The 17871-nt window shown below is 41.4% G+C and overlaps 1 protein-coding gene across 2 annotated transcripts in view; it reads left to right on the top strand.

The window, feature by feature from the left end:
- COL8A1 (collagen type VIII alpha 1 chain) overlaps positions 1–16885 on the top strand; it is a 143800-nt gene extending 126915 nt beyond the window's left edge. For both annotated transcript variants that reach the window (XM_077480187.1, XM_077480186.1), the window contains exon 5: positions 10541–16885. In XM_077480187.1, the coding sequence (XP_077336313.1) occupies positions 10541–12453 (1913 nt within the window). In that variant the 3' untranslated portion in view covers positions 12454–16885. The remainder of the gene's footprint in view (positions 1–10540) is intronic.
- The last annotated feature ends 986 nt before the right edge of the window (positions 16886–17871 follow it).

The following is a 17871-nucleotide window of genomic DNA, read 5'->3' as shown; positions in this document are numbered from 1 at the left end:
TGTTAAAGCGGGAGTCCGCCGGGAGATCCGCAGTTTTTTTTTTTTTTTAAAAGCCAGCAGCTACAAATACTGCAGCTGCTGACTTTTAAAATAATGACACTTACCCGCCCAGCGCGCCCACGATGTTGGCACCCAAAGCCGATCTCTCAATCGTCTCTCGGGTGCTGCCGCCGCCATCTTGGGTATGGGAATCAGGAAGTGGAGCCTTTCGGCTTCATTTCCCGGTTCCCTACTGCGCATGCGCGAGTCGTGCTGCGCAATAAGGATGGTCCCCGCTGTCTCTGGGATCCGTGTGTTTCCCAGCAGGCAGCGGGGGGCTTTCGGAAAGGGGTGTAGATTCTGCGGAAAGGGGCGTACCTTCTGCAGAATCTACGCCGGAAGTGGGTGCAGATACCTGTACTGTACAGGTATCTGCACCCCCCTCCCCCCTGAAAGGTGCCAATTGTGGCGCCGGAGGGGGGGGAGGATTCCAATGAGCGGACGGTCCACTTTAGGGTGGACCTCCGCTTTAAGCTTAATAAAGCAATGGTTCCTGATGGTATTCACATCAGAGTTTTAAGAGTATAAACTTTGAGTATAGACTTTTAACATATCTTTTAAATCAATGTCTTCTAATAGGAGAAGTTCCCTATGACTGGCAGACAACTAATATTATATTTATGTACAAGAAGGGTAGCAAGGTAGACGCTGGCATATACAGAATGAATTTAACATCTGTTGTTGGTCGCCTAAAAACATGTAATTTGTTGGACCCAAAGCAACATGGCTTTACGGAACATTGACCCTGTCAGGCTAATCTGATTTATATTTTTTACTTTATCAACGTTTTTGGACCAGGGTGGTGCTGTGGATGTAGCATATCTTGATTTCAGCAAAGCATTTGATCTACAGTAGTTCCACATAATGCTTTCACACTGGGGCGGTGCGATTGCAGGACAGGAAAAAAAGCAGCATCTTTGGGGCGGTGGGGAAGTGGTGTATACAACACTCCTCCACCACCCCTGGCCATTGAAATAAATGGGCAGCGCTGCCACAAAATGGTCACTACTAACCTTTTCCTCAGCCCTAGCGAGGCTTAAAAGCTCCCCGCTAGTAGCGGAAAAGCCGCTAAAACTAGTGCCGCTTTACCGCTTACGCCCGCACCGCTCCAGTGTAATAGGGGTCTTAGGCCGAACCTTTTATGGACCGTTTTTTTTTTTTTTTTTGGGCTGCAACCATGGATTGCAGGAAAGAAAATCATAATAATAATTTAATAATAGCATGTAAAATCCAAAGGGCTGGTTGTACCAAAGTTAATCGATCAATCACTTTCAATCTGCCCATACATGGTTTGAATTTTGAACCATCTGTGGCCGGCTTAGGCCGCGTACACACGCGGGGACTGTTCGCCCAACTTTGTCCGTCAAACAGTTTCGGCAAACAGTCCGCTCAAAATTAGCATGGACGGACATGGCCACACACGACGGACGAACAGTTTGCTGAAACCGTGCGCGATGACGTGAACGGCACGTACGACGGGACGAAAAATACGACGTCCTATACACTGCATTATAACTTTCGGCGTGAAAATCCTTTCTGAGCATGCGCGCAACTTTGTTTGACGAACAAGCCTACACACGCGGGGACTGTCCGCTGAAACAAGGTTTCAGCGGACAGTTTTTCGGAATTTCCGAAAAACCTTGTTCAGCGGACTGTTCGCTGAAACTGTCCGCTGAAAGCCCACACACGAGCGGACTGTCCGCTGAAACTTGGTTTCAGCGGACAGTTTCAGCGAACAGTCCCCGCGTGTGTACGCGGCCTTAGGGTGGGCAATAGCATTGATATTCCCGTCCTTGTCTGTAACATGGAACACGATTTGGCATTGCTGAAATATTGATTAAAGCAGTGGAAACTGCAGCTCAATGTATCTAAATGTAAAATAATGCACCCAGGGAAAAACAACCCCTTGATAGAATATTGGGGGTACAATGCTGGTTGGTCAGAACTACAGGGGAAAAAGATTTGGGGGTACTTATTTCAGATAATTGCAAAATGAGCAAATGGTGTGACCAGGCAGTGGGAAAAGTGAATATAATTCTAGGATGCATCACTAGGGAGGAGGTCCTGATTCCCCCATATAGATCTTTAGCAAGACCTCATTTAGAATACTGTGCCCAGTTCTGAAGACTTCACATATAAGAAGATATTGATAAGCTGAAACGAATTCAGAGACAAACAACAAAAATGGTGAAAAGTCTGAGGGGTAAAATCAAGTTAGATCATCAATTTTGTCTCCAAATATCACCCAAACCATCCTTTTCGCTCCTGTCAAGAACTCCTACTCTCAAGCTCCCTTGTCTCCTTCTCTAATATTCTTCTCCAGGACTTTTCCAAAGCCTCTCCATACCCCTGGAACTCTCTACCTCAATCTGTCTGGCTATCTCCCACTCTGGCTGTCTATAGGAGATCCCTGAACACGCACCTCTTGAGGGAAGCCTATCATGCCTCCAACTAATGTTTTAATACTTCCATCAGCTCATCCCCCACAGCTACAACCTTTTGTACCACTTGTCCCACCCTATTAGATTATACAATCCTATGAGCAGGGCCCTTTAACCCTCTTGTATATTATTGCATTGTAAATGTACTGTCTCCCTTTTATATTGTAAAGTGCTGTGTAAACTGTTGGCGCTATATAAATCCTGTGTAATATTAATAATAATAAATTACATGCGGAGATACTTCCAGAATTGTACAGTTTTGAGAAAAGGGAAGGGGGTGGGGACATGATTGAATTATTTATTACATTAAGGCTAGGTTCACATTGCTGCGATGCGGGAACGCCGCGAATCCGCGGCGTTTTCCCGCATCGCATACCTCCCGCCGGCAGTTCACACTGCCCTATGCGGACGGCTGGGGGTGTCAATGTTATGTTAATGACACCCCCAGATCCGTCGGCATATCGCAGTGCGATCTGCCGATTCGCACAGGAATCGGATCGCATGGTGTGAACCCCCATGCGATCCGATTCCGTTGCAGACCCAAAAAAGGGTCCTGTGCGAGTTTGCTGCTATCTGTATGGCTGAACTCGCAGCGCTACGGAGATCGGATGTGATTTGCTGTGCGAATCACATCCGGTTCTCCCCCCGCAGCGGTGTGAACCCAGCCTAAGAGTGTGAATAAGGTTCAAGAGAGAAGAATTTTCAATATGAGGCTAAGATCAAGAAGATCAACAAGGGGACATAACCTGAAACTAGTAAGAGTAAAGTACAAAACTAATCTTAACCACTTCAGCCCCAGAAGGATTACCCCTTAATGACCAGGCCATTTTTTGCAATAGGGCACTGCGTCGCACTAAGCTGACAATTGCACAGTCGTGCGACATTACACCAAAACAAAATTGATGTTCTTTTTTTCCCCACAAATAGAGCTTTCTTTTGGTGGTATTTAATCACCTCTGCGGTTTTTATTTTTTTGCGCTATAAACAAAAAAAGACAATAAAAAAAAAAAAAAAAAAGTACATATCCAAAAAAATATATTAAAAAAATGATTTATTCATCACTATAGCCCAATATGTATTCTGCTACATACTTTTGGTAAAAAAAAAAAATATCGCAACAATTGTACATTGATTGGTTTGCGCAAAAGTTATCATGTCCACAAACTATGGGATAGATTTATGGACTTTTTATTTTATTGTTTTTACTTGTAATGGTGGCGATCTGCGATTTTTAGCAGGACTGTGACATTGCAGCGGACAAATCTGACCCCAAGTGAAACTTTTGGGGGACCAGTAACTTTATTACAGTGATCCGTGCTAAAAAAAATGCACTGATCAATGTATAAATGACACTGGCAAAGAAGGGGTTAACACTAGGGGGGCAATCAAGGGGTTAGCTGTGTTCAGACCAACGTACAGGTACTGTATATTGGTTTGCGCAGCCGGGCTGTCCTGCTGCAGTATATGTGCGGTGGGCGGTATGGAAGTGGTTAAAATATTGTTTTCCCTAAAGAGTAGTTGACACTTGGAATAGGCTTCCAGCAGAGGTAGGAAGTCAGTCAACAGTAAGTGCATTCAAACATGCCTGGGTAATACATAGATCTATAAAAATGTTAATGACTTTTTTAAGTTAAATAATAAGATTAAAACATTTTAAAAAATATGTCAGACTTGGTGGACCAATTGGTCTTGTTCTGCTGTCACTAAAGTGCAGGCGCATTAAGGCTCGTTTTGATGCATTTTGCATTTTGCAGAAATGCAAGGACATTTTTTAACATGGGTTCCTATGGAACATGTTCACATCAATGCATTTTTGTGCCTCTGCGTTTTTGGAAAGGGTCGGGGACCTTTTTTCATGCAAAATGCAGCGTTTTGCATGTAATAGAAGTCAATGGACCTGCATCAAAAACGCAAGTACCACGTTTTTACTGCGATTTGCGTTTTTTTCACTGTATATATCTGGTTGGTAAGCAACCACAGTGTTTTTAAAAAAAAATTAAAAAACGCACAGCGCGGCAAAATCGTGAGAAAAACGTGTGTCCAAAAACGCGGCAAGCACCTCAAAAATCACTGCAAAAACGCTCAAAAGCAACATGCATAGATGTGAATCGAGCCTAAAGGAGTCTTGCACATACCTGCAGCAGGTTTTAGTCCCCTGCTGTGCCCCAATGCTGGGCAGTCCTGAACAGGAAAATATTTACATGTTCTAATGGTGTCCAAGCTTGCTCACCCTACATACTTACCAATTGGCCCATTACTATGATTGGCTGCCTCACTTTCCATGGGTGGAAGGAGAAAAGGCACAAGCAACCTTCAACAGTAGCAGAATGTGCCTTTGCTTTGCCCTTTCACTGTGGCTCAGCATTCAAGTAGCTTTAGTACTTTCCAAATCACTGATCCAGAGAAAGCATGCAGCATATAAACATAGTTACGTCAGAGATCCTAATCTGTATACTTGTTCCTGCTTTGAGATTTAGAAAGTACCAAAACTATTGAATCAGTATGACAAACAGGCTACTGACATTTTCCAGAAGAAAAGCAAAAATGGCAGCTTCAGCACAGGTTATCTTTATGGTAGAACTGTGACCTAGATATGGGCATTCACCTATTTACATATTCTTTACAAACAGTACATTAGCTTTAAAACAAGCCCTCACTGACTTCTGTAGCTGCATGTACTGTGATGGCGCGTACACACGATCTGAATTCTCGTCGGAAAAAGCTCTGATGGTTTTCTCGACGGAATTCCGAGGTAATTCGGCTCAAGCTGTCTTGCCTACACGCCGTCGCGGTCACAACTAATTCTGATCGTTTATAACGCGGTGACGTACAACACGTATGACAGGACTAGAAAAAGGAAATTCAATAGCCAGTAGCTTCTGTCTCGTAGTTAAATCTGAGCATGCGTGATTTTTGGCGTGTCGGAATTGCATACACACGATCGGAATTACCGATAGAAAGCTTTTCCGTCTGGAAAATTGACAACATGCTATCAATTTTTGGCTTCCGATCGTGTGTACGCGGCATGAGGCCTCGTTCACACATGAGCATACTGGAATCGCAGCAAAACGTGGGACGTGTATGCTGTGCCATTATTTCTTAATGCCAACCTAAATGAAGTGCATTTTTACCGTAATTGTTGTGCAACAAAACGCACGGAAATCACTGCAAATATTGCAATGCCAAGCGCACCTGGCTCAGTGCCTTAATTTGATACATGAGCTTCTTTGGTCGTTTTTGGAGTAGAGGGAGGCCCATTAAAAATGAATGTGCGGCTCCAAAAATGCACCACAAAATTGCGCAAAAAAAAAAGAAGCAAAGTGGCAGCTCCTTTTCAAAAGCAACCTGTTCTCCATTGATAGACCCTGGCACAAAGGTCCCAGGTCTTCTGTTGAATGCCTATAGTTGAGAGATTGTATTTATTTGCATCATCTACATCAATTTGTTTAATTTTATTTCAGTGACATTTTCATGTCAAATGGATCTAGAGTTATGGGAAGTTTTATGCCAACTTGAACTTGTCTGTTTAGGCTGGTTTCATACTTGTGTGATACCATAATACATGCTACACCACAACACATTATTTACGAAAGGTAAATCCACTTTGCACTGCAAGTGCACTTGAAAGTGCAGTTGCTCAAAATCTAAGAAGTACATCTGAAATGAGGGGAAGCTCTGCTGATTTTATCATCCAATCATGTGCAAACTAAAATGCTGTTTTTTATTTTCCTTGCATGTCCCCCTCGGATCTACAGCCAGGGCCATTTTTAAGGCAGGGCAAAAAGGGCAGCTGCCATGGGCCCTGTCATTGTTGTGGGGCCCAAAGCAGCTGCTTCATACTTGCCAACTATGCTGGTTTAAATTCCCTTGCCCCTTGAGGTTTTAGTCCTGTGCTGTGCCCAGATGACTCACCTGGAGACCCTGTCTTTACATGTAAATTACTGGCATTCATATGTAAATAGAGGTGGCCGGCAGCATTGATATGTATATCATGCCCCCCTGAAATCATATCCACAGTAATCTCTAACAACCAATCAACAAGCAGAAATCATGTGCTGTAACCTCTAGCAACTAACCAGTGAGCTGTAATGTGTTCTGTAACCTCTAGCAACCAGTCAGTAAGCGGTAATGATACACTGAAACCTCTGACAACCAATCGCAATAGCTACCTGATCTGATTCAGTAAACTGATTTTGAGTCTAGCTGCTATTTCTTGTATGTCTCAGAGCAGGTGGAGAGCGAAACTGCACGGGGAGGGGGCCCCCAAGAAAAGTTTTGCCCAGGGTCCAATCAATATTAAAGACGGCCCTGTCTACAGTGACTTTACTTCCAAGTGCACTTTCAGTGCAAAGTGGATTTTCCTTTCCTAAATAACCCCCCATGTGCATTGTGTTGTGGTGTCAATGTACACATTCAGTAGCTGCCAATTTACTTGGGCGGTAAAAATAGCGCCGCTTTACCACCGATGCTCGCACCGCCCCAGTGTGAAAGGGACCTTAACCTCTTCAATACTGGGCACTTTCACCTCCTTCTTACTAGACCAATTTTCAGCTTTCAGTGCTGTTGCACTGCACTTTGAATGACATTTGAGCGGTCATGCATTGAGACATATAGAGCTTTCATTTGGTGGTATTTAATTACCACTGGGGTTTATTTTATTTTTTTTGCTAAACAAACAAAAAAAACGACCAAAAAAACAAAAAAAAAAAGTTTCCTAGTTTCAGTTACAAAATTTTGCAAATAAGTAATTTGTATTCTTCACTGATGGGCACTGATGAGACGGCGCTGATGGACACTGATGAGGCAGAACTGATTGAGTGATAGGTGGTACTGATGAGCACTGATAACCTGCACTGTTTGACATTGATGGGGATGTACTGACAATGAGGGCACTAATGATCAGTGCCCTAAATATCAGTGTAAATGTGGCTTTTCAACTTTGCCTGTTATCGGCTCTCATTACCTCACACAGTGACAACATGTGAGGCATTAAATGCCGACAACCGGCAAGTCTGTTTACATGTGATCAGACACTGTGATTGGTCCTTTACCTCGATCTGTGATCAGCTGTGTCCAAAGGGCACAGAGGTCACAAAGCGTACCCAATGCACATCCCAGGGTGCACGCAGGAAGAGTGTTCTGAGAGGACATCCATTGATGCCCTCCCAGAACAAGAGAGCCACGCTGTGGCCGTCTTTTGGTTACGGCGCAGTACCTAGGTGGTTAATACAGTGCACCTCATGGCACAAAAACTACAATGCTTTTTGTGATTCTACTTAAAGAAAAACTTCATCAAAATAGGTGGGAACTACTCAGAAACCAGCAACTGTTGAGACAAGGTGCTGGATTTCCAAAGATAGACCGCTGCTTCCACACAGAGCAAGGTACTTCATTGCAACATAGGTTTTTTTAAGGCTATATGTGCTTTTTAACCACTTAAGCCCCGGACCAATTTGCAGCCAAAGGACCAGGCCCATTTTTGCGATTCAGCACTGCGTTGCTTTAACTGACAATTGCGCGGTCGTGCGACGTGGCTTCCAAACAAAATTGGCGCCTTTTTTCACACAAATAGAGCTTTCTTTTGGTGGTATTTGATCACCTCTGTGGTTTTTATTTTTTGCGCTATAAACAAAAATAGAGCGACAATTTTGAAAAAATTCTATATTTTTTACTTTTTGCTATAATAAATATCCCCAAAAAATATATAAAAAAACTTTTTTTTATCAGTTTAGGCCGATGCATATTCTTCTACATATTTTTGGTAAAAAAAATCGCAATTAGAGATTATTGACTGGTTTGCACAAAAGTTATAGCGTTTACAAAATGTGGGATAGTTTTATAGCATTTTTATTAATATTTATTTTTTTACTAGTAATGGCAGCGATATTTGACTGCAACATTATGGCGGACACATTTTTGGGACCATTGTCATTTATACAGCAATCAGTGCTATTTAAATGCACGGATTCCTGTGTAAATGACACTGGCAGTGAAGGAGTTAACCACTAGGGAGCAGTGTAGGTGTTATATATGACGTGATGTGTTTTTTTTATTGTAGGGGGCGTGGCCTGGCTTGTGACATCACTGATTGTCCTTCCCTATAAAAGGGAACAGACGGTCGGTGACAGCCACACAGGGAAGCACGGGGAGAGGTTTGTTTACACAGACCTCTCCTCGTTCTTCAGCTCTGTGACGCGATCGCGGGACACCAGCAGCGATGCGGCGCACTCCCGACCCACGGCTGGGCACTTAAAGAATCACGTACTGGTCTGTGATTGTGCCCAGCTGTGCCATTCTGCCAACCTATATCGGCGTGAGGCAGTCCTTAAGTGGTTAAAGAAAATGAACGGTTAATACTTTGATTACCTCTTTGTTTTGATGCACTTGAAATATATTCAGCTGAGTTAAAGCGGAGGTTCACACAAAAATTTAACCTCTGCTTTTCCGAACCCCCTCCGGTGTGACATTTGGCACCTTTCGGGGGGGGGGGGGGGTGCAGATACCTGTCTAAGACAGGTATTTGCACCCACTTAAGGTATTTGCACCCACGCCTCTTCCCGTCCTCCCGCGCTGTCTGCTGGGACACACATGGGCCTTATTTTAAAAGTCAGCAGCTGCAATATTTGTAGCTGTTGACTTTAAGAAAAAATTTTTTGCAGGACTTCCGCTTCAAACTGAAAGTCCGGTTGAGCTTTAAATGTGAGTGGTCAGTATTTGTTAAATGTGGCTGATCAGTGGTCCATGCCCCATAAATGTGGCTGTTTGACTGCTATTCTGCATAGTTGGAGCTCAGACTATAATTTTGTAATGGGATTATAGTATATTATGTTTAGCATTTTAATTTAATAGAATGACCACTTTAAAAATGACGTGGGAGTGGTTCAATAAATTGTATTCATAAATTCACTTGTTCCTTCCCTGACTGGATGTGACATTTATTGGGCTTTCCAATTAGAAAGACCTGCTGCAACTTCCCACTTTCTGACTGCCTTAGATTGAAACTTTTCTGGCTTGGAAGTAGAGGGGGGAGAAGTGTGTCTTATTAGCATATTAAAAATTAATTAATATATAAATTTTTTTTTACATTTCCAGTCTTGAAGATAACGCATAAAAACACAAAAATGTTCTAACTCTGAAAAACACGGCTATTCTGCATTTTATGAGCGTTTTTGAGCCATACGCTTCTATAGGAGTATAGTTTTACTGAAAACCTGAAAATGCTAATGCAAAAACGCTGCAAAGGTGGCAAAATTTGTGTTTTTAATGTGGCATTCTACAACTGAAGCTCCTGCAGTTTTTATAACATCCAATGTGCATGAGGCCTTAGTGTCATTTCTGTCTGCTGCCTCGTTGGGGGAGGGATCTCCAGCTGATTGACAGCCTCAGCTCTGTTCCTGTGTACTGCGTAAAAGGGGGGGGGGGTGTTGCTCCCCTCCAATCAGCTCTCAGTGCTCTCCTCACTGAGTTCTTCAGAATGTAACTTCAGCTCTCCAGCCTCTTTTTTTCTGAACGCTGAGACAAGCATTATGAATTCTGCATTTTGAACAGATATAGAGAGAGCTGCAGATAAAACAGGAACCACTTCTGTAGGAGGATTTCTTTCATCTGTATGTATCACCTGAGGCCAGTCACTTCACTCAGTATATGTAAGGGTTTACAATAAATGTCATTATATCCGAATAAAGCAGCCAGGATTTCACCAGCAGATGGTGCTGCTGCAATCAGAAATTCCTGATTTTTCCAAAAGTGCCAGAATTATTTTAAAGTGTAAAACAGTTAGATAGGGTATAAACAGAACAGTAGATAACAAAACACTGTACAAATAAATTATACATTTGTTTTCCTTTTGAGTTTTCATTACTATTATTCATTGAAAGAACACTTTCGTTTTTAATACTGTCTACATCTTTGGCACTTGTTCAAAGTAGGTTTACCTTAAGACTAAAGGTGGTATATTTTGTTAAGGCATAGATGCAAATATGTTATAAATGTTTTGGCCATGCTATTGCTTTTTTTTTTACAAACACTAATGATTGTAAAATGTTTATTTATTTTAACAGAACTTCCATTATCTGGGAGGAGAGGAGAACCAGGTGCACCTGGTGAACCTGGACCAAGAGGACCACCAGGACCTTCTGGACCACCAGGACAAGGAATGCCAGGATCAAAAGGAAACCCAGGTCCACCTGGCCCACCTGGATTTCCTGGTATGGGAAAGCCAGGAATGCCAGGCATGCCAGGAAAACCAGGGGGCATTGGAATACCAGGTCCAAAGGGAGATCAAGGACCTAAAGGAGAGTGTGGACAAACAGGACAGCCAGGACCACATGGAGCTCCTGGGCCTTCAGGTTTATCAGGCATTGGTAAACCAGGCGAACCAGGTTTACCAGGGCTTCCAGGACCAAAAGGTGAGCCAGGATTTAAAGGACCGCCAGGATTTCCCGGAATTGCAGGCCCAAAAGGAGATAAGGGAGTTGGGGTACCTGGATTACCTGGACTCAAAGGCCCCCCTGGACTTCAAGGACCCCCAGGCCAATCTGGCCTTCCTGGCATTGGCAAGCCAGGAATGAATGGCTTCCACGGACCAAAGGGACATCAAGGAAACCCTGGGTTACAAGGTCCACCAGGGCAGGAAGGACCAGTTGGTCCACCTGGGCTTCAGGGTCCACCAGGAATTCCAGGTGTTGGGAAACCAGGCCAAGATGGTCTTCCAGGTGAAATTGGATTACCAGGTGTTAAAGGTGACCAAGGACTTCCAGGTTTACCTGGAGCTCCTGGTCTTCCAGGAATTGGTAAACCAGGTTTTCCTGGAATAAAAGGAGACCGTGGATTTGGTGGGCCACCTGGACCCATGGGACCAAAAGGTGAAAAAGGTTATATAGGTGAACCAGGTATAGGAGGCCAACCAGGTGAGCCAGGGCCTGCAGGTCTACCTGGGCCTATGGGACCACCAGGTGTTGCTGGTTTTCCTGGTCCCAAAGGAGATCGTGGCAATGGGGGCCCTGATGGACCAACAGGACAAAAGGGTGAACCAGGAATTCAGGGGCTTCCAGGTAAACAAGGATTTCCAGGTGAGGTTGGGCCTCAAGGTCTTAGAGGGTTACCAGGACCAATAGGTCCAAAAGGAGAACCTGGACACAAAGGTTTAACTGGATCGCCTGGCCAACCTGGATTGCCTGGACCCAAAGGAGAAGGCGGAATGCCCGGTGAGCAAGGTCTGCAAGGACCAACTGGGATTCCTGGTCTTGCAGGACCAAGTGGCCCAATTGGACCTCCAGGACTTCCAGGGCCAAAAGGAGAACCAGGAACAGCTGGGGCACCTGGTCTACCTGGCGTGGGCAAGAATGGTATACCAGGACCCCAAGGTCCTGCAGGACAACCAGGGCCAGTAGGGCCTACAGGACAGCGTGGATTGCCAGGTCCTCCTGGGCCACCAGGTGCACCTGGACTTCCTGCAGAAATCCCACCCACACCACCAGGCATGGGACAGTATTTACCAAACATGGGGCCTGCAATTGATGGAGTAAAATCCTATCAAGGTTACACAGGAAAGAAGGGAGGCACGGTGCCCAATCATGAAATGCCAGCATTTACAGCTGAACTGACAACTGCCTTCCCCCCAGTAGGAGAACCTATCAAATTTGAAAGACTGCTTTATAATGGTAGACAAGGCTACAATCCACACACTGGCATATTTACTTGTGAAATTCCTGGTATCTACTACTTCTCCTACCATGTCCATTGCAAAGGAGCCAACGTTTGGGTGGCACTCTATAAGAACAATGAACCATTAATGTACACATATGATGAATACAAGAAGGGCTACCTAGACCAAGCTTCAGGCAGTGCAGTGGTCCCACTAATGCTTGGAGATAAAGTATACATTCAAATGCCCTCCGATCAAGCATCTGGACTCTATGCTGGGCAGTATGTCCACTCATCATTCTCCGGATATTTATTATATCCAATGTGAATGGCAATAATGATAAAAACTCTTAAATTAATTTGGCTTTTTACTTTTTTATATCAGTAATAACTGCCTTAAACTCTCTGCTACCAGTGGCAAAAATGTTGCTAAATATGTTCCAGGCCTCTGAGGCGATAACTAACACAGACTGGCAGATGTACCATTCTTTACACAGGCTTCGTCTTCTATCCTACTATGCACATTATATACAGAGTGAAGAATTTTTTGACATTGTGGACTGGTGCTGCCTTCTTTCATAGAAAAGCGTCTTGGCACATATTGCACATCAGGATCCTAGCTGACATCAGCGCTATCCCATCAATACTACAGTTCAAATTACTCTACATAGAATACAGGGAAAAATAGCAACTGTGAAACCAGGACTTCTTTGATACAATTCCTAGGCTCAAAAATACACCAAGACATTGTCGTTAAAGCAGAACTCCAATCAGAACAAATACCATCAAAGTATTCACATTTTTGTTAAATGTATTTGCCATATTTAAAATATGAGTTTCAACAGTCCCAGTAGTAATATCAGTGCTACAGCTAAGCAGATTATGTAGTATTTCATTGTGGGTATGTCAACTGTTGAATTAAACACTGTTTTTAAAAGCTACGTTTAGAATTCAAACAGGCAAAAGCTGGTGACAATGACATTAGATGGGGTATGTTAATATATTTTTTCCCGCTAATAGATGCAAAAACCGCAGGCCACCAGGTATTAATATTAAAGTTTTGTCTTTTGACTGGAGTTACTTTTTAAAGAAATTCCATCAGGCTTCTGACCCCTAGTGTTCAGATATATCTTCCAAGTAAGTGCAATGTACAACTTTGCTATTGGTAGAGTCACTAAACTAGAACACACACGCAGCCAGTAGGGACTCCTGAGTTGAGTACTTGTCCGCATCAGTGACTTTCCTGGTTTTAAAGCAGGCCTATTCTCAAATGCAAAATTAAACTTATGTAGGAATGGTAAATATATAGTAAAAAAATTATTAATTATATTACTCCAGATCCCGATTATTTAGCTTTCCTTGAATAGTTTCTGCTTCAGGCTTCATCTAGTGCTGTGCTCATAATGAAAAGTCTAAGCATTCAAGTTGAGGTAAAGGGTAAGATCAGAGTTTAGTGCTGCTGATTTTCCAGATCTATTTATCAATTTTTTCACCCAAGTTTCACATTAGATCTGATTAGAATGTGTGAAAGTTGTGTAAATCTTGATAAGTAGACCCCTCCAGGATTGGCCACATGTCTAGGCTTTTGGTTATTTGACCAACCGAGAAAGTCTGGAGCAGCACCTTCTCCGGGAAGGGTATTGCAGCCATTCTGTTACTCTTAATTGTTCCATCTTGATGAGTATTGGTCTGCTTTGAGCAGAATGAGCTGAACAGCTCTATTATATCTATAAATGGGGACTTAGAGGAAGGTATTTCTCTTAATGAACAATTCATTACTCGCTTATCTTCAAATGACATATCAAACTCATGAAAGTGAATACAACATGCACTGATATTTTTATAAAGAACAGAAGCTTTTGTTATATTCAAAATTTTCCCAATTATTAAATTTAAAAAAGGAGACCTGATCACAATCCAATAATCTTCTAGTCATTGGCATTATATTGTCATAATGTAGTACTGTAAATTGTGCTTTGCAATTCTTTAGTAATGCACATAGCTCGTGAAATGCTCACATCCTATACGATCAATGGAATGCGAAAAATAGATTTCCTTTTAAATATATTTTTAGACATAAAATTAAAAAAATAAATAAAAAAGATATTCCTTCTACTTGCTTTCTGTTTCTTGAAAGGTGCACATGTCAAAAATAAAATGATATAAGCAGGAAGAAAGTCTGTACTCTGTCATGGTATTAGATGTGAACTTGTGTTATTGTGGCTTATTATTAGGAAAACTTTGAGGCGTGGGCTATAACAACCAGATTCCACAGATTTCTTTTTTTTGGATAGAATGGAAATGAAAGCGGGCATCTTACTGGTTGCTATAGACCACATTGCTATGTTTTTTTCATGCTCCATTTTTTACACTTCCTAAGTGTTAATGTGACATGGGCATCCACAATGTATGTTTATATAGAATGTATATGTACGTTAAGTAGAAGCCTTTTTTTATTAAACCCATGTTACTGTGTTTTATGGACCATCAAACATACCCAAATGTGGAAAAAAATAACTTGCCTATCAGCCTTTGAAAACTATATATCAATCACATAGATACATATATTGGTTTCTGATTTTTTTACTCTGAGCCTAAATCCCAACTCCAGGATCACTGATTTTTAAAATCTTAAAGCTTTTTAACATCTTTATAACTTCTGTTTAATTGGTGTTTTCTTATTTGATCATCTGTCCCTAAGCTGAGCAGCTGTTCAAATGTACAAAGTGCTGTGCAAACTGTTAGCGCTATATAAATCCTTTATAATAATAATAATCAGGACGTGTATGTCTGGCTCCCAGCCTCACCACAAAGGTGTCGGTGGCAAACACCAGTTCCGGTGTTTTTTTCTGCCCCCTCCCCGTTTGCCATTTTTAAAGCATAACCGCAGAGACACCATAGCCTGTGCTTTGTGAATGGAAAAGCAGAGGAAGTGAGCAGACACAAAACATCAGAATTGGTGACTGTCATGGACACCTTTGAGATGCAACTGGGAGCATTGGGCAGATCCTGATGTACTTTTTTTTGACAGCTGCTCAGTGGAGCTTGGAAACTGCTAATCAAGCAAGAAAATATTAAACAGAAGTTGTAGAATTCTTTAAGTGTTTAAAAGAATATCATTCATGGACGTGAGCTTAAGGCATTTTAACTCAATTTCCTCTTTTATATTTGCATTTTATAATATAATTATTAAGAGATGGAACTGCAATAGTCTAATCATTTATAAATATTAATAATTGATACTTCAGTTATCTTAGCAATTTGATGTTAGTACAGCGATTTCCATTGTATTTTAACAGGGGGCGTCCCCCCTGCCAGAAAGCTCCAAAGCTCCAGTCAGTATTCTTAGCCATTGTCTGAGAGTGCTGATTGGGAGTTGATCGGCAGATCATTTTTGGTCATGCCCCTTCGACCGAAGCATGGCCGTCTTCTGTTGGACCAACTCCAGTACATGCTGGCCTGACATACGGTCCATGTGTAGTAGGCTTTAAGATGCTTGTTGCCTTCTTGTTATTGTAAAATATTCCCAAAAGACTATTTTAGTCGCCGGTAGCTGCAGCAAGTATGCAAATCAGAGAAGTCAAAGGTCCTTATCTGCATACTTTTTTGAACTTCAGTTAGTGAAGCAAGACAGCCAAGCTGTCCTGTGTTTTGCCAGGGTTGCTTTAAGGGTTACCATGATCCTTGAGCCTTGTCAGGTTGCTGGATTGTCATGTCCTTTTGGGTATGGCCTTGTCGTGGACACAAGACACAGACAATGCCAAAGTTATCCGGTCCATAAAACACAGTACTGGTTTTACGTAAAGAATAAATTCACATTTTTAGCATATTTAATAGGATTATAAGTTAGAAGTAAAGTGCACTGCTCAGGAGATTTGCCAAGGTAAGGAGTGTGTGATCATTTTCTGTACTACTTTGTATGTACTGTGTATGCTGCAAATATATATTTTTTCACATGGTAAGATTTTAGAGAAATGCTATAGAAATGCTGCTAGCAAGACATCACTAACCTCTTATAGACAATGAGCATTCAACACGATCACTATGCTACCCCACCCATCATCATATACTATGCAATAGACATACAGAAAGAGAGAACCTTTGTTTAATACTCACCTTATCTATAGAATAATCAAACTGTTCTTTATTTGGAACACATTAAATTACAAAACCTTAAAAAAAAAAAAAAAAGAGTAAAAGGAAATACAAACCTAAAAAAAAAGCAGATATTTTTACTTATACTTTAATATATAAAAATACAGATGCGTTTTCAAGTTATTGATACGGGGCTCTAATTTTACATCTAATAGGCTAGATTGTTTTCAAAATATATATTTACATAACCGCAGTTGATTTCCTAGTATGACCATATCTGAGCAAATATTACAGTAAATTATTTTTGTTTTAAAAAAAATGGAAAAAAAAATCAAGTCACATTTGCCTCAACAGACTTCCTAAAGAAATGCACAGAAGACTGTTTAATACTGTACGTTGAAAATGGTGCTAAACTTATAAAGTGAATTATGTTTAACTTAATGTAAAGATAAAATCATTTTTTTTTCCTTGAAATGTTTCCTTGTGGGATCAGAGGCAATACAAATCTACACTGATATATATGTGAGCATAATGTCAAATGGATACTGCTGTTTATTTCAGTGTGGAGTTAGCCTGCAAAGGAGAGAATGTTTTCAATGTAGAAGATGCAAAAACAAAATTGTTTCTACAGAATGTTGGTGAGCAATAAAGATTTTCCCCTTGAACACTGGTGGTAGTTTATTGACTTCCAAAGATAAAATTTGTAGCATTAAAGAGGAGATCTGCATGGAGGAATGGGCCAACATACCAGCAACAGTGTGTGACAACCTTGTGAAGACTTACAGAAAACGTTTGACCTCTGTCATTGCCAACAAAGGATATATAACAAAGTATTGAGATGAACTTTTGATATAGACAAAATACTTTTTCCACCATAATTCGCAAATAAATTCTTTCAAAAATCAGACAATGTGATTGTCTGGATTTGTTTCCACATTTTGTCTCGCATAGTTGAGGTATACCTATGATGACAATTACGGGCCTCTCTCATCTTTTTAAGTGGGAGAACTTGCACCATTGGTGACTGACTAAATACTTTTTTGCCCCACTGTATATTGGTTAATTCTAAAACTTTGAATATTAGGAATCTACAAAATATAAATAACATAATAGTCTTAATTATGGATTTCTATCAAGGTCAACTTACGGTACAGCTAGAAATGGTAAGACTAGATATCACAAGGCTACAAAACAGTAGGGGTTAAAATATATACTCATTTATTATTCAGTGTATTGATCAGTCCCAAGGTTCAATAACATGAAACTCCAGGAGCACAAAACTATGCCATGGACCTCTATCTGATCCAAAAGGTCAGTATTAGCCCAGAGTTTGAATATAAATAACAAAGATATACACCAATCAGTTATAACATTATGACCACTGACAAGTAAAAGGAATATCTTGTAACAATGGCACTTGAAAATTGGTGGGATATATTAGGCAGCAAGTGAACATGTTGTCCATGAAGTTGATGTGGTGAAAGCAGAAAAAAAATGGCCATCTCAGTTTATTGTGTATCCTATGGTGACCTGTGTCTACAGCCAAATGTTTCTACAATGGTCACATGGAAATCATAACTGGACTACGGAGCAATGAAAAAAGGTGACCTGGTCTGATGAATCACGTTTTCTTTTACATTGCGTGGATGGC

This window comes from Lithobates pipiens, unplaced genomic scaffold, assembly GCF_037356315.1.
Source record: "Lithobates pipiens isolate NorthernLeopardFrog02 unplaced genomic scaffold, aLitPip1_a1.2 Scaffold_16, whole genome shotgun sequence".
Taxonomy (NCBI): Eukaryota; Metazoa; Chordata; class Amphibia; order Anura; family Ranidae; genus Lithobates; species Lithobates pipiens.
Note: the sequence above shows the minus strand (reverse complement) of the source record. Positions and strands in the feature narration are given on the sequence as shown.